At 36.0% G+C, this 17,938-nt stretch overlaps 1 protein-coding gene and 1 non-coding gene across 3 annotated transcripts in view; one reads left to right on the plus strand and one right to left on the minus strand.

Annotated features, from left to right (window-relative positions):
• Positions 1-1,869: 1,869 nt before the first annotated feature.
• ltbp3 (latent transforming growth factor beta binding protein 3) overlaps positions 1,870-17,938 on the minus strand; it is a 70,564-nt gene continuing 54,495 nt past the window's right edge. The window contains exons 8-30 of one of the 2 annotated variants that reach the window (XM_065267208.2): positions 17,627-17,782; positions 17,424-17,540; positions 17,307-17,320; positions 17,129-17,192; positions 16,820-16,900; positions 16,564-16,689; positions 14,685-14,810; positions 13,755-13,883; positions 13,510-13,629; positions 12,647-12,769; positions 10,762-10,884; positions 9,866-9,985; positions 9,238-9,366; positions 8,945-9,115; positions 8,778-8,861; positions 8,565-8,693; positions 7,633-7,770; positions 6,188-6,328; positions 5,607-5,735; positions 3,702-3,863; positions 3,346-3,435; positions 3,101-3,232; positions 1,870-2,945 (exon numbers count right to left, since the gene is read on the minus strand). In XM_065267208.2, coding sequence (XP_065123280.1) covers positions 2,794-2,945; positions 3,101-3,232; positions 3,346-3,435; positions 3,702-3,863; positions 5,607-5,735; positions 6,188-6,328; positions 7,633-7,770; positions 8,565-8,693; positions 8,778-8,861; positions 8,945-9,115; positions 9,238-9,366; positions 9,866-9,985; positions 10,762-10,884; positions 12,647-12,769; positions 13,510-13,629; positions 13,755-13,883; positions 14,685-14,810; positions 16,564-16,689; positions 16,820-16,900; positions 17,129-17,192; positions 17,307-17,320; positions 17,424-17,540; positions 17,627-17,782 — 2,756 coding nt within the window. In that variant the 3' untranslated portion in view covers positions 1,870-2,793. Of the gene's footprint in view, positions 2,946-3,100; positions 3,233-3,345; positions 3,436-3,701; positions 3,864-5,606; positions 5,766-6,187; positions 6,329-7,632; positions 7,771-8,564; positions 8,694-8,777; positions 8,862-8,944; positions 9,116-9,237; positions 9,367-9,865; positions 9,986-10,761; positions 10,885-12,646; positions 12,770-13,509; positions 13,630-13,754; positions 13,884-14,684; positions 14,811-16,563; positions 16,690-16,819; positions 16,901-17,128; positions 17,193-17,306; positions 17,321-17,423; positions 17,541-17,626; positions 17,783-17,938 lie in introns of both variants that reach the window. The other variant, XM_065267207.2, reaches the window with a different exon arrangement.
• trnam-cau (transfer RNA methionine (anticodon CAU)) lies at positions 7,498-7,570 on the plus strand. The gene has a single exon. It is a non-coding gene; the product is annotated as a tRNA-Met (tRNA).

Here is a 17,938-nt window from a genome sequence, read left to right on the forward strand (position 1 = left end):
AACACAGCAACAGGCAAAGGAGAAGCGGGAAAAATCAAATAAAATCTCAGAAATTCCTTAACAACTTAACATTGTTTGGCAAACTTTCTTGTGGCCTACTGAAATTTTTTTTTCACACCTGCTTGGCTTATCATCTTTTACCCATTTCACATCGGAATAATAAATGAACACAAGTTCAAGGATTTTAGTTTTTCTTTGCTGGTAGGGACGTGAAATGGGTATTAATTTTTTATATAAATGGTCTTAAAAAGGTCTTAAAAAGACTTGAATTTAACTTGAATAAACCTGTAGGAACCCTGTATCTTTCTCTCACTTAGGAGTCAGTGAAGACGTTGTCCATGCAGTTCTTATGTTGTTCACATCATTAACAAATTTGGGTAACACTTTACAATAAGGTTAATTAGTTAACATTAGTTAACTACATTAATTGCATGGACTAATAATAAACTGCACTTATACAGCATTTATTAATATTTGTTAATGTTAATTTCAACAATTAGTAATACTTGATAGTTGGTTAATGAATTGTGAACTAACATGAAAAAACAATTAAACGCTTTATTTAGCTTAATTAAAGATTAAGGTTAATAAATACTGTAACAAATGTTTTGCTTATGGTTTGTTCATGTTAGTTAATACATTAACTAATGTTAACTAATGAACCTTATTGTAAAGTGTTACACTATTTTTTTTTTGTGTGTGTTAAAATTCAACTGTTGCAATATATAATTTTATAAATACAAACATTTTAAATCTACCCCAGAGTCATCCTTGTGTATTCCCTCTGTTCTTGAATACGTGATTGACTAAAAAGGCTAAAGTACACGATTCCTTGTTTATTTTACTCGATGAGTTATTAAATAATGCAACATAGAGCCAATAATTACTTAACATTCCTAAAAATCAGATTTAATTTAAATAAAGAAAGCAGTATTTGGGTGTAATAAACCTTTAAAAACATCTAAAACTTTAAAAGTAGTTTAAATTGGGTGAAAATATGCATTTGTGGCACTTTTCTCAAGTAGCATCTGCCTGCACCACCAGAGGCTAAAGTTTCGCTAGATGGCGCTGTTAAAAAAAACGAGGGTCCTAAAACTGCGGTCCTGAAACAGCGGTCCTGAAACTGCAGCCTCCGCTTGTGCAGACAGATAATGTTGAATGAAACCAGTCTATGAGCTCGCCATTCGTTGCAAGACAGAATTTTGTAAGTTAGGCACAATTGCGGTTTAAATTTTCTGTGCGTTTTAATAGCGTATATAATGCATTAATTAACATTTAAAAACAGAGATAAGTCTTGTTCTGCACTTGAGCATAGCATCAAAGTCCAAGGGTTTTCATAACTGCATTAATGAACATAGTGTAGTGCAATGGTTAAGGGATAGTAATGTTGTTGCTTGTCTGAAAGAGCACTCAGATTGTATATTTTTACTGATTTAATGGCAGAAAAAATATTGTTTTTACCACTAGATGTCGGTATAACACCACATAACTCATAATGGAAATGAGCCTAAAAACAATAGTGTAATTTACTTAAGTTGTAGGCTTACCATTGAGATTCAGTTTGTTAGTTATGCACCACCTAAATTAATTTTTGGTAACTTACAGTTTTTAATTGATGCACCTAATCATTCAACAATTCTTACAGCTATTGATTTCATTCATTTTTGTAACTACAATCTGTTTTAAAAAGTTGTGCTGCTGATGTAGTGGGAAAGCAACAAGATTAATGCAAGAGCATCTGATACCACAGCAGGTACATTTGATGTTATTTGTTTAAAACATCTGTCATTACTTTAAGCAAGGACTCACTTTATGTAGCCTAATCATTAAGAAGCCTTGGTTAATGTTAAAAAATAAATCACAGTCATCTAAAACTCAGATTTCTTTATTTATTATTCATTTATCTTCATTTCTTTGGTAAACAGCTTTTTTCTTACTGCTTTAGTAGTGGGCTTGTGTGGTTATGTCTAGTCTTTTCTGCTTCTCCCCAACTTGCTGTGAAAAATAACATGTATTTTACAGTGGTGTCTCATCAAGAAGGCAACGGCATCTGAGAAACTGACTTTTTCATTCTTTCAGTAGAACATTTTTACACAATAAAAAAGCCTAAATCATTACTGTCATATTTTTACATTATTAACTTCATATAAAAAAGAATTGTGCTCAGAGCAACCTAAGATGGCAATTGCTGCATTGTCAAATAAGAAAAACAATGTACAAAGAAAATCAATAGAACAAAAAACACCATCAACGGCTGAACACCAGAAAATAAACTGATAATCAGGTGATTGTTGATATCAAACTTTCTAAGTAAGCGATACTGGACGAAACTAAAGATAAAAACTCATCACTTTTTAAAAACTTTTGTCCCTTAAAGAGAAGAGAAATCATACTATTTTACAAAAATGGTTACCTAAAACATACCCAACAGCAATATAATTACAAAGAACTATCCACTTAAGTTAACAGACACATTTCATCCAATGAAAATTCCTCATTCAATAACAAACACATTTGGTACCAATAGGTTTCTGATAAAACAGATATCATCAAAATAAAAATAAATGCAAAATAACACGACTTAAAAAGATAATTATATAGTAATGATCTAATATTTCCAACATAAGATAAGGATTACCAGGTAACAACAAAGTGAAACATCCTGGAGTGTTTACTGATAAATGTTTGTAGATGTAGTTTTACTGCATTTTATTAAGAGTATTAGTGGTGGCATATAACTGTTTATATATGTACATTGTGCAGGGCTCTGAGACTGGATGAGCCACTGTGCTGTTATTGGGCCCTAGCCCGTATACACACATTAGGTCGGCGTGATGCAACAAATCCAAATTTACAAAGACATCTGAATGAACCAATGGTGTTTTTACAGCGTGCATTCTTACAGGGGCTCTGCCCTGACACTCGGCCTGCACATTCATCAATATCTAGAAAAAAAGAGAGAGAAAAGAGGCATATATTGTACAGTATAGGCATATTTACCATTAAGATCTATGAGATGTCCTTACGAATATAGTAAAACAAACCGGTGTGTGTCTCTCTCTCTGTGTGTGTGTGTTAAACTGCCTGCATTAATACTAACCTGTACAGCGTGTTCGTGAGTGATCCAGAACAAATCCAGGATTGCATTCACACATCGTACCCAGATAGGATCGTACGCAACGACCATTAGCACAGCTACACTCATCAGAGTCTTCTTCTGAACTGTCTCCCTCTAAATAGATGAGAAAAACAATGATGTAACACCGTGCCAACCCCGTCACCGAATATTTTTTTTGTCAAGCTCAAGGTGAAGAAAACGGTCACAAATGGCTGTTTCAGAATTACCTGGGTTGTGGCTAGAGAAAGCTGCCAGAAAGTCACCCTCTCCGTCAGACTCGGTGTCCAAATGCATCTCACACAGCCTGTTAAAAAGTACTGCACACAAAGCAAAACCACATGAAGGGAAATCTGTTCATTTTGCAGCTATAAAACAAGATCCATCCCATATAAAATCATGTGAAAACATATAAGATAAATATTTAATGAAAAAGGTGGACACTGGGATTGAAAAGGTATACAAAAAATAAAGAAATCATAAATAGATAAATAATAAATGATATTGATGTGTTGGAACAGAGAGAGAAGAAAAAGCCTCCCAGCATACACTGCTCTCACATGACTGGCAAAGGATGGTGAATTACCCGAATTTCTATGAGGACAGGTACGGCATTCCGGGCCCCAGCCCCGTCCATAGTGACAGCAGCACTCGGAGTAAGTCACTGTAAGCTCGTTCCGAGGCATAGTACACATTAGATCCTCATCAACCTCCTGGAAACATATGTCCTTATGTGCTGCAGTGCGATCTGAGAGACATGAGATGAAATATACATACATATATACAGTATCTCATGAAATTGAATACACCCCTCACATTTCAGCAATTATTTTAGTGCATCTTCTCTATATAACCCAGGCCACTATATTGTTACTCAGTTTCAGGATTTTACCAATCTTCTTATAACCTAGACCATCTTTGTGGAGAGCACCAATGTCAAGCACATAAATACATGAACATGATTATTAAGACATGTGGCTTTGCATGGTTAAATGATATACATCTATTATCACTTATGGTGTACTAACGTTTGTTGCCAGCTACAATGGCTGTATGTTAAGCTATTTTCAAAGGACAGTAAATTTATAGTGCTATACAAGGAGCACATTGACTACTTTACAATATATCAAAATGTCATTTCTATAGTATTGTCCCATCAGAAGATATCCTAAATAATTGCTGAAATGTGAGGGGTGTACTCACAATCCAATGGAATGTTGAACAAAGTTGATGAAACCTCAAAAATACTGAGTTGTTTCAACCTGTGGTTGGGTCAAATACTGAAATTTTCTAGCTCAGTGGTTCTCAAACTGGGGGGCTGCGAGATGGTGCCAGGGGGCCCCCAGTTTTATGACATTTTCTAAAATACATTAATTTATCATGAATTCTGTGTTATTAAACCTAAAGAAATAAGGCTACTAACCAACAGCACTACTTTGTATAACCTAATGTTTTGTTTAATTCAAATGTTAAAATTTTAGAACAGTTTTTTGTCATAAATTTTCTTTGGGGGGGCCGCGAAGGAATGCATCGCACACAAGGGGGGCCGCACGCGGAAAACGTTTGAGAACCACTGTTCTAGGTCAATATAACCCATTGGTTGGGTTTGTCCATATGTTACTCAACCATGGGTTGAAACAACCCAGCATTTTTTTGAGTGCACACAAATCCAACCTGGGTTAGTTAAAGGGATAGTTCACCCAAAAATGAAAATTCTGTCATCATTTACTCATCCTCATGTTGCTCTAAACCTGTACGAATTTCTTTTTTCTGATGAACACAAAAGAAGATATTTTGAGAAATGAATGGTAAACACACAGGATATGATGTCCATTGACTTCCATAGTAGGAAAAAATATTTTGATAAATGATGGTAAGCATTAAATGCCATCATATGTTTTTATTCCTACTATGGAAGTCAATGGACACTATCTGCTGTGTGTTTACCATCATTTCTCAAAAAATATCTTCTTTTGTGTTCATCAGAAAAAAACAGCAACATGAGAATGAGTAAATGATGACAGAATTTTAATGTTTGGGTGAACTGTCCTTTTAGGTCAATATGCTTCATGATGCTGGTTATCAACATTCTCTAACCAACCCAGGTTTGAATGCAATGCTGAATCAATGATTGCTTATCATGCATGTGCACAAAAAACTGACATTTGCAGCAAACAGCCTACACTTTAAACCTAGAAAATTCTAGGTTAACTTCCATATATGTCCTAACCATAGGTTGAAACAACCCTGCAATCTTTAGATTGTATAGCGTTTAACGTGGATAATACCATGGAGCTGTTAAATGTCTTTTCTTGCATTTGAAGCCTCATGAAGCCTCATGAACATGTTTAACGGTCCACACTCAAGTCATATGATTAAGCGAGACTGCACATCGCATTTACACACCAGATGATAAGATTGTTTCACCGACCAACTGGCTTATGTGTCTGCAAGCGGTTGGCAAATAGAGCTGATTTCTCATTATACCCACCATCATAGACGCATTGCTTGAGGGCTGCACTGAAGGTGAGAGGCTGCTGGCAAATGCAGTGGAAGGAGCCGGGAGTGTTGACACATTTCCCGTTCCTACAGTAGGAGGGATCCTCACACTCATTCACATCTGAAAGGTGCACCACAGACACACCCGTTACTAAAGAGATATCCAGAGAGATATAGAGAGAGAAAGAAAAAAAAGGAGGAAGGGAAACAAGGAGAGAGCCATCAGAAGCACACAGTATTGGGTGAAAACGTTAATATATGTTTATAATTATTTTATACTATTCCAGGAAGAACAGTCAAGCTGTAATAACATGTTTTTAAATCCTAAACCTGGAATAGGATACTGTAATGTAAACACACAGTCGGCAAATGCTGCTAAAATCACAAATTTACGCATTATGTAATATATCCATGAGTCAGAAACAACTTATACTGGAAAAATACTCAGTGCAAAAAATGCATTCACTGTTATAGTGAAATCATGCACCTTTAAGCACATTATGACTACCAGTCTAAGAACTTGAGCCCTGAGTCATCTATTTGTTATTATGATGTTAATGATCCTGTACTCACCCGCCTGTTCCTCAGGTGTCACACATCCATTGCGGTCGGTTGCCAGGATCCAGGGAGGTGGACAGATGCAATAATAGGAATCTTGTGTATTAACGCACTGGCCGTTTTTGCAGTTAGCAGGGTCTTGACACTCATCCACACCTATTAGAAAACACAGACATGCGGAAAAAGACGAATGTAACCATTAAAGGAACACGTGGTAAAATTATGTAAGTTTTTTTACATGAGCACCTATTTCATTGCTAAAAACAACGTAATTTTGACGAAAGTAACAAAGCGATTTTCTCCCAGCCCTGATAACATTTGCATCCCAAACTATGACAGCATCTTTAACACACAAACCCCTGACAGAACTGACAAATATCGCATTTTTTACTCACCGTTTTCCGCGTGTATCCAGAAAGGTGTTTTCAACCATTATAAGTAAATTCCAAAAAAAATTTCTTTTAAAATGTTGTGTTTCGCTTTTCATGTCAACAATATCAATCTACACGTTATTTAGTGCTCTAACACATCCTAAAGTTTTACTTCTCTGAGTTTTTCAAAATAAAGTAAATCGAGTTTAAATGTGAAGTTTAAATGTCAGTTTAAATGTGAAGAGATCCTGTCGAAGAGTTACTTTTGTCCCGCTGCTAATACTTTTGTATATGTTGAAAATTTTAATTATTCTGATTTGATTTAATTTCATTTACATAGTGTTCAAACTGTTGAAAAGTTTTATTCTCAACAATTTAATTTTGTACTGTTGGTTGCTTTTGAAAAATTTGATAAATCGGAAATTTAAAATAAAAATGTAATTTCATTATTTTTACAAAGACAAATGACAAAAAGTTTGCAGTTACATATTAACGAGGTCATAGTCATGTTTATTTAATAAAAACAAGTGTAACACAAAAATCTATTTTGTTTTGTTGTGTTACTTTTGACCCATCTGTGTGTTGACAAGAGATGAGTTGCTACAACTTATGCAATTAAGTTGACTTTTTTCAACTATATTTTATAAGCTATAACAACTCATCTGTAGTTATAACAACTCATCTATATTCAGGATAAATAATAGTAAGTTGAAGTGACTTGTAAATCTGATTCAACAAACAATGTAAGGCAGCAACTCATTTTTTACAGAGTAGTCTTTTCGAGTATTCATTGCATACTTTTTTACTTTTACTCAAGTACATTTTTTAATCATGAAATTTACTTTCTACTTAGTAATATTTCTTTAATTACTTGTACTTTTACTTGAAGAAAGTTTTTCATGTGAGTTCTTTAAGTGAAATTACAAAAAACGTCCTGTGAAGTTGCACACCACAGCCTCGTTGGCGCAGTAGGCAGCGCGTCAGTCTCATAATCTGAAGGTCGTGAGTTCGAGCCTCACACGGGGCACAATGTTTTTCACCAAGCAAGCTTTATCATGAAACCTAAAGTGTTCATTTAACAGCACTTACCCATGTCTGTGGGTAAAACACACTGTTTGTTGGTAGCAACAGGGACCCAGGGTAAGTTGCAGTTACAGTAGAATGAGCCTCGAGTGTTCACACAAAGACCATTGGTACACAGGGATTCATCATGACATTCATCCACATCTACAGGGGGACACAGAGCGAGAAAAAGATGCTTTTATAAATGTGTAGTTTGTTTGAGTTTAATACACTGGAAAGATTTAAAGACTGTGTTTTTACAAAGAATTTCCAATGGCTGAATGTCAGATATTATTCTGCCCCCTACTGGCGGGAAGTCAATTTCTTGCTATTTTCTTGTTAGAACAAACTTGTTAGTTTTTTTGATTATATAAACAAACTTTTCCAAAAATCTAATTAAAATGAAAATAGCCTATATAATGCAATGACTCACATAAAATGTTTTAATGTATTTAGTATTTAACAAAAAAATAGAAACAAATAATAAATATTAAGTACATTTTAGCATTTTTAAATCAGATTTTTTTCTAAGTATTATTATTATTATTTAGGAACTGCTTAAAGGCACACAAGGCAAGTCTGAGTATTATTTGTCTACTAGCTCCCCCTAGTGTCTGGGAGTAAATGCGTTCTATATCTAAGACTATACGAGACTGAAGGACACCGGGTCGGATACAGCGAACTTGCAAGTGGGGTATTCTTCCTACAGACGGTAGGGGCGGGCGAGAGAGTCTTCATTCGTCATGTAATGAGTCATTTAACCATATACCAACTTAAGAAGATGATTTATTAACATAAAAATGCTGCCTTGTGTCCCTTTAAACTGTAATCTTATTCTCAATAATCATATTCGGTGCATTGTAACACACTAATAACAAGCTTTGATATGGATAAACTGAAAGGCTTGTTTCAGTGTGCATACACTGCCTGAACAGGCATGAAAAATTGTGTGAATTTACCAATACATTCCAGTAGATTGCTGTCATAATAAAATCCCTGTTGGCAGTAGCATTCAAAGCCAGGTTGTGTGTTCATACAGCGTCCTTCCTTACAGATCTCATTTGAAAACAAGACACACTCATCAATATCTACAAAAAGAGAAGCAAGAAAGTGAGATTCATTTGTTTATCGCTTAGGAACGAATGTGTCAATACACATGTGTACAGATGTACCTCTGTACACTGGTAATCCATATTCTAACGTTCCCTCCTCATGGTAAAATCCTCTGCCGATTGGACAAAGAGAGTGATACTCCCCTACATGCATCAGAAAACATCAATTAAACACCTATACACTCATTTTTTCATTCATTGATGCACCAATCACCTTCATCTCTCACCTGAACGGAAGACGGGACACGGGTAGATCTCACAGTGATCACCCCATCCTACACCAATGGAGCAGCAGCACTCCTGTTTAGTAACATTGGTTGCCAGGACGCTGTCACAGAACACAGTGTCATCCAGATTGAGATAGCATTCCTTCTTATAATTCAGATCCAACTCAACCTCTGTGTGGAACAAAACACACGGACAGGAAAAAATGTATTGTGTTGTAGGACAATCTGCACAAAACACATACAGTTATTAAACTACGTCAAGCGTTTCAGTGAAAGAATTTCACAACTCTTACCCTCACAGCTGTGTTTGTCTTCAGATAACATGAAACCATCGTTGCAAACGCAAACATATCCGCCCGGTCTGTTTTCACATACACCATGCGGTTGACATAGGCTTCTGTCCACAGCACACTCATCTATGTCTGAAAGAGCGAGAGCGTAAACAAGTGGACAGAAGACCAGAATTAAAAAAACCTAAAGATGCAAGATGTGCGAAATCTCTGTCTGTGTCAATAAATATGTCTGACTATACTTGTGAGTGTTCCTCAGTAAGCAATGCAAAGGTCACATGTTTGATCCCAGGAAACGCATACAATTCCCATAAAAGACATAGACTATACTGAATGCACTGTAAGTCATTTATTTGTACAAAGCATCTGCCAAATGCATCAAATACAAATGTAAAATGTTTTAAAAAGCAACACAAAAAAATACAAGTAAAACGTGTCAAAAACTGACATTTCAGGAGGTCATCACACGTAAAAAGGCTCATTATATTTTAAATCCAAGAGGTTTGAGTGAGGGTTAGATTTAGGGGATGGAAAATATCAGTCTGGTATGAAATCATGGGAACTCTGTAAGATTCCCCCACTAAAAGAGTGAAACAAACACGTCTGTGTATGCATATGTGTGCATATTTACCTTGGCACCGGCGTCCGCTGACCAGCATATAACCTTTCTGGCACTCGCAGCGGTATGAGCCCATTGTGTTGATACAGCGCCCTCGCTGGCAATTGGAGGCTCTCTCACACTCGTTGATATCTAAATAAATCAAACAGAAGTTAGAGGACGGTTAAGAAAACATCTTAAATTGTAGATTTAACATCATGTAATAGCCTCAAAATTGGCATTCATGGAATTTATTTAGTAAAATACATGTCTGGATGCTGATTGGACAAAATAACATTCAAGCTGCGCTGTCCTTTAATACATATATAATAACACATATGATGGATATTGTTTTTTAACAGCAAACACATATGGTATTAATACGCAAAGGTGTTGGGTTCAATTCCCAGGGAACTCACATGCTAAAAAATAAATTAGGGCTGTCGTCTACATCACTACTCACTGGGATGGGTTAAATAATGAGGTCACATTTCAAGTAGGCCTATGTGTAACCAAAATGACAATCACGTCACTTTTACAACTATTTACATCAGCTTACATTAAATTTCCGATTTTAGTTTGTAACTTTAGTTCAATTCATACAGTCTTGAATGCTATTGTGAGTATAGTTAAATGGTTCAGACTATATTCACTATATAGAATGTGCTATATGCACTTTGTTTGTTAGTGCTATTCCAGCGTTTATACTATAGATTAACCAGCTTTCACAATAAATACAGCTATAGACGGTGAATATATGCGCATATAGCAGATTCTATACACAGATTAATTGGTCTACACATAAGCTGGTGGAAGGAAAATTGGGCATCTCCAATTCACCTAACCTGCATGTCTTTGGACTGTGGGAGGAAACCAGAGTAATAATGTATAGAAAATGATGAGTGTTGCATTGGTTACTAGTAGCAGACCTTCACAGTGGCTTCCCTCTTGTGTAGGCTGGTAACCGGAGTAACACTGGCACCGGAATGATCCCTCGGTGTTAATGCATTGACCATTAGCACACAGGCGGTTATCCTGACACTCATTAATGTCTGTGGAGACATAACAGATACACAACCGTCGCAACATAATCTCATGGAAATCCGTGTTTTAGTCACGGAAAATTTGATCACTTCAACTGTGACCATGTCACAGTATTCAGCTTTTTTGTCATAGTTTACTTTGGGATTTTTACCTTTTGTATACCGTTAACATATACTAATACACACCAAAGGAAATGTAAAATTGTGAATCGGACAATAGGAGCTCTTTAAACGGGGTTTTGGTTGAACACCTTAAAAAAGTTCTTGGGTTAAGACAAGATATTTTCATGCTTTATTTTATGACATCAATTATACCCGCACACCGTACTTTTTAAGGCTTTAGGGGGCATGCACACCAAAGCTTTTTTACGCAGTTGAAAACGCCCGACGTACAGCTTTATTTTAGCCATTTGCCAGCTTTCTTCAGCTGAATGCTTTGCTTGCTGTGATACTGTTGTACGATGCGCCGGTTGGTTACTGTGTTATCTGTCCCGCCCCTCCTCCACTGTGATTGGATGTTCGTGTGAGAGCTGACATTGACGAGCTGAGCTTTTCACCCAAAGTTCAATATTTTTTAATTGAACACACACCCCCTTAAAGTATCTTTCTTTGTTTCTTTTTTCACCCCATTCCAGCATCTATGGCTATATTCATGGTGAGAACTGGGTAATCCATACACAGTTGGGGTAGGGGCAATTTGGTATCTTCAATTTACCTAATTTGCATGTTTTTGGCCCGTGGGATGAAACCGTAGTATCTGGAGTAAACATGTAAACTCCACATAGAAAGGCCACCTGACCTAGCCAGGGCTTAAACTGGGGACCTTCCTGCTACCCACTGTGTAACCCTTAAAGTGTCTTCAAAAGGGTGGTTGGTTGCTTACAAGTTGCAACATAGGACTACAAATGCTGTTGGGGAATTTACATGTCATCACACATAAAGATTTCAAAAACAATCCTACATGGGAACAATTCCAAACAAAGATTCATCCACAGACTATTCCTTTAACAGGGAACATGTGTTTAATAAAGTTTGAAAGAGCTGGCGGAAGCTTGGTGGCGATGATGTTAATGCGGAGAGACCAGTGGCGGCCAGTGACTTCTTTTTTCAAGGGTGTTTGATGCGAAGTTTGTGACATTTAGCCCATCATGTGTGTGGTTCCTTTTTTGTGCATCACGTGTCTAGTCAAAATAAGTGCCTTCTGCAGATGCATCTAAAGGGTTTATGATAAAAGAGACGCTCGCGTTTGCCAGATACTCGCATAATCTCATGCGTAATCAGAGTTTATTGTTAAGGGAGTGTCTTGTGTGTATTTTGTGAACATGAGCGTCTCTTTTATCATAAATGGTTTTGACGCATGTGCAGCAGGCACTTATTTTGGCAAGACACGTGATGCACACAGGATCTCTCGATGCACAGAACACACATGATACTCATATTTTGAATTAGCGCCCCTCGGATGAGTAGTCACGAGCCGCCACTGGGAGAGACTATGGTGTAGTTCGCTTTTAGCTTTTTATTCCTAGCAGCCTAAACGCATTTAGACTTTAAAATTCATAAAAGTTGCGTACATCTGTGAAGATGATTGGACAGTGTATCATAAACGTTTGTTAGACACAAAGCTTATTTTTTGTGATAATCCAAAAGACTATAGGAAATATGAATGGGCTTTTGGGCGAGGGAACCAGTGTCCGCTAACTTCCAGGTTGGACTACAAAAATACGTCATCCTTGCGGTGCTCAATTAATTATGTTGGCGGTGCACCACTGACCTCTGCAGCCTCTGCTGTCAGCCTCTGGCAGGAAGCCCTCATTACAAAGACAGCGATATGATCCTTGCAAGTTCTCACAACGGCCGTTCAGACACACACCACGCTTCTGACACTCATTAATGTCTGACAGAAAGAGACACACAACACTTGTAAGATTTCCCTTATGGCATTTTAACTGTCAGAACACCCCACATACAACAGGATCTGAATAAAAAACAATTGTCTAGTGGTTTACCAACATGGTTTTTTAACAATATGGATGTCAGTGAGAGGCACAAAAAAATTAAATGAAATTTACTTCTCGCAATGCTAAATTTCAAAATTCAAACATGTTGAAAAAGTCAAATTAATATTTTCCTTCGACAAAGCTGTTGGTAGATTTTGAAACTGAAACAAGCAGAAATACTACTATACAATATAATAGACAAATGTACTATTATTGTACTGTTTAGAACCAAAAATGTTACCCAAAACTCCATAAAAACCATTGCTACACCCTTTGAAAAAATAAATGACTTAAATACTGAAAAAGCAGAAGCTAATGTAGGATACATACATACATACATAAACAATCATTAAAATAAAAAATATAGTATCCCAGTCAATGGCCTTTCTGCAGCTGCACTAAAAATAAATGACATATAATCCCTAAATACCTGCTCTACATATAAGGTTGTTTTTGTTTAGCTGTGAAATGCCTAGAGCATATGTAATGCATTCAGCAGAAGACAATAGCTGATAAAAGGCCTGACCTATACAAATGTGGACCAACTTCTATATTTTTGTGAGTAGTTTATACACAAGTGTGTGTGTGTGTGTGTGTGTGTGTGTGTGTGTTTGTGTGTGTGTGTGTGTTTTCAGACCGTAACACACTCCTCCTTGTGCATGGTATCCCGGTTGGCAGGGTATGCACTCATAAGATCCAATGGTATTCTCACACTGTTCATCAGGACAGGTATGTGGATCCAGACATTCATTAATGTCTTCAGAAACAAAAGTGTAGATTTAACAGTGAGGGATAAACACGAGTCTATATTTGAAAGCAAATGTGGATGTATATATTTGTGTGCAAGTATGCTTATGTCTATAAGTAAATTGGTGTCCTCACCTTCGCACAAAGGTTGTCTGCGGGATTTGCTTTTGAAGCCAGGCAGACACTCACACTTATAGGAACCAGGCGTGTTAAGGCATTGTCCTCCAATTCCACAGATATCATGCTTATAGCACTCATTTATATCTGAAAATATACATGCAAACAAGTGTTAGCATTTGATTTCAGCATAACTCAATACATGGCTGCCTATACCCAAACCTGACAGCTAAGCCAACATGATGCTTAGATGCAAAATCCACTAAACCCCACCTCCGTCAAAAATGAGATAATGATATTTAACGAATGCACTTGGCATTTATTATACATTAACTGCATCAAATACTTTTGCTTCAAATCTGCTTAATCTCAGCCTTAGGTCATTCAGAAATGTTGCTTTGTTGACAGAATCCATTAAGAGTCCGATAAAAAGCTCATTTATCAGAAAATGATTTTGCAACTGAACTCTTCATATGTGTCTCTGCCAGGTCTCAGCCAAAGTAGCATTCCACTGCCTTTAAATCCGCTTGTTCAGTCATGACGTAAGGAATACCGTTTCCAGATCCAAGCCTCAACTCATTTCAATAGACAATATTATTTAAACAGCCGTTTATAAGCACTATTTATTCATATTACACATTAACATCAAAATTTTATAAAATTAGTGTAGACTGCAGTCTCCAGGCTCACAGAATCAAAGACAGCAATATATTAATAATTTGTTAAAAATCCATGTCCACGAGTCCATGTCTGGTCATCCCAGATTTTGCTATAGAGATAAAAAATTAGGGTGTTTTTGGTAGTTTTGCATTATTATACAAGTGTATATTAGCGTGATTTTTCTGTTATTTCCATAAGCATTTGAGATCATTTAAACCTGGAACCGCTGCATGATGTCAGACTTAACAAGCGGATGACGTAATATTATTAATCTTACTGGCCACTCACCAACACATCTGCGTTTCCCATTATGCATCATAATTTTAAAGCCAGGGTGACAGTTGCATCGGTAGGAACCCTCACTGTTAATGCAGACGCCTCTACCACATGGATCAGAATCACATTCATTTTCATCTACATGGAAATGGGTAGATCACATATTACAAATAATCACTAGCTATCAATCACACTGTTTGAATTTGAAATTTTTGATATGGTCTGTCTGCGAAATCCAGGCTAAAGTCTCATAATGTAATTTTGTAAATAAAAAGTCTGATTTAAGTCATTGACTTTACTTCAATGTCAAATTTGACATGACCTTACTCATTCAATATTAAAGATATCAAGGTTATATTTTCACAATGTGTTCTTAACTTTATCTAGGATAATTTTATGTAAAATCATATTTTGTTTTGGCTTTGTTTTTTATAGACTGGGTCACATATTTGGAATAATGGGTAAGTGACAAGAATATATTATTATATATATATTTTGTTATATTTGCACCATTGTTATGAAAGTTAAGACTGAATAGACCTGAAAATGTCAAATGGTGTAACCGCCAATTGCGCAAAGAATGAGAAATATTAAATATTTTATTTACCTTGATGGCATGTAAGCATAATCATAAAAAATATTTTATTAGTTATTTCTAAATGTAAATTTTTATGAGTTTTTGTAATATTTGTCCTGACATATGCTGAAAACTACGGAAGTCGAGAGAGGACATGTATTATTATTTTTGCTTGCTTGTTTTCTTGTGATCACAAAAGTTGTTTTCACGTGATCACCACTTAATTTTCTCAAAAAGTTGTTTTTATTGTTATCCTGACATGATAATCCAAATGTCATAATGTAATTTCCTGTCCATAATATTTAATGTATTTTGAAGTGGACTGCTAATGCTAAAGTTGGGGTCTTCCCTGTTACCACACGTGTAGCTAACGTAGCCGATAGACTTAATAAATAAATATTGTTGGACGATTCATGTTCGTGAATTTAGGGACCATCGCTAAAGTAATACTGTACACGTTTCTATCTTCAATAGTATTTCACTGTTTATTTAAATAAATATCAAAAATCTAAAAAGTGTGCAATAGCTGACAGACACATAAACACGTTGGTTTTGTGACTGTTTGTTGACTTTCAGTTATTGCATTTAAATGCGTTTAAAAGTAGAAACGTGTATATTATTGAGTAACTTAAAGACGGTCCCTAAATTCACCACTGTAAATTGTAAATATTGACAAATCTATTTCAGCTTGAGCGAATCTCTGATCCAAGTAAAATCTCATTTGTTCATCCATGCTAATTTAGTAAAGTATGCTTTTGCTGTTTACAAACAAAACAACACGCTGAACACGTTGAGATCATTAGAAAACAACGTTTGTTATCTCGAGATAACGAGAAATTAAGTGGTGATCATGAGAAAACAAGCAAGCAAAAATAATAATGGTGCATGGCCTCTCTCAGCTTCCGTAGAAAACAGCTCTATTTTTCTAAATAATCTTTGACAAATCATGGAAAAATGAATGTAAAAAAACCATATTACACTAAACTAGATGATTATATTTTATTCCACATTTTTAATGAATATATTTATATTTTCATTAAAAAAATACTAGTTACATCAATTGACACAGATCGATTACACCATATTGACATATTTGCAATTATCCCCCAAATATTCTTTCAAAATGAAATGAAACTTTTTGTCTTGGAATTGGACCTATGGACACAAAATAATTACCGTTGCATCATTGACCCTAATACACCAATACTTGTATAAATATTAGAGAATTAGTTACATACATAAAAATATTTTGCAAAAACAGTATGCATGAACGTGCATCTCTATTAGTATTAGTATTTTCGTGCGTGTTCTTACCCACACAACTCTTTTTCTGCACATGTAGTCGGTATCCTGGATGACATTGACACACAAAGCCATTCTGTGTGTTGACACACTCTCCTTTACCACATATATTCCTGCTGAGCTTGCATTCATCTATTGCTGTTATACACAAAAAAGACGTGTAACAAATATTAGTTAATACATTGATCTTAAAATCACACATACCATAATTTCTAGGAAATTGCCAAAAAGGTAAGTTAACTGTTGAAGTAGACTGAAGTAGACTCACGCGAGACTTCTGTAGGTGGATGTTCGAATGAGTCCCTCTCTGGAGGAACATAGATCGGAGGAGTTGGCTTGGCCACTATGACTGACATTATCAAAGATAGAGACAGGCAGCGAATATGAAACTTGTGACATTTGAAATTTTTTTTTACAGGTTATTCAAGTTAAATATTTCATCAGAACTTGCAGAGGCAAGTTTAAAAATGTTTAATGATGAACACAGATCCAGATTAAAATGATCATTTGAATGCACTATAGGTTGCTTTGGATAAAAGTGTCTGCCATGTGCATAAATGTAAATTTAAATGTCTACCTGGGATGCGAGGACCATGCGTGCTGATTGATGAGAGCTGCGTAGTTGTCTGGATGGGAACTTCCTGTTGAAATTTTTTTGAAAAGACTGTCAGAAGTGGCAGTTAAAATGACATTTGACTACTATTCTTCCCTACATCAGTAAAAAAACGAGATTGGATAGAAAATTGGAATCTTACCTGAGGCTTGAACTCTGAAACACAAAATTAAAATATTCATAATGAATTAATAAACACAACAGTCAATAAATTTGCCTGGCAGTAGAATGGATTATAAAAATCTACAAATGTTTGTACCATTTTTAGGATTGGGATTGTGTTCGATGTTGGGCCAGGAGGGCTGAAAGGACAGGATGCTTCGATAGGTCAGGTAAGACATTCCCTTTCCTGCTGGACAGATCTTTTTAAAAGAAGCTAGAGAGAGAGAAGGAAAGGACCATTAGATAGATTGAGAGAAAGAAAGACATAGTCTGGAATTTACACAGGTACATCACATTCACCTGTGCCGTCCTGTGGACACCTCTCACAATTGCTACCCCAGGCTTTACCCACAGTGCAGCAGCAAATCTCCTGGGAAAGACGTGTTGGAAGAGGATGCTGACAATTCCCTGTTTCAGCAATCGCGCGGTAACAGAAACCCTGCTCAACAGGTGATGCTAAGAGAGAAAAAAAATCTTTTCATCTACTCTATTTACTTATGTAAGGAATCACTGACGACGGGCCGTTGAATTATTTGAAAATAATGCACACCCAAGGTGTTAATACGGCATGAGTTTTCAAATAATTCAAAGGGCCGTAGTTATTATTATTAT

Source organism: Paramisgurnus dabryanus, chromosome 5 (assembly GCF_030506205.2).
Source record: "Paramisgurnus dabryanus chromosome 5, PD_genome_1.1, whole genome shotgun sequence".
NCBI classification, from domain to species: Eukaryota; Metazoa; Chordata; class Actinopteri; order Cypriniformes; family Cobitidae; genus Paramisgurnus; species Paramisgurnus dabryanus.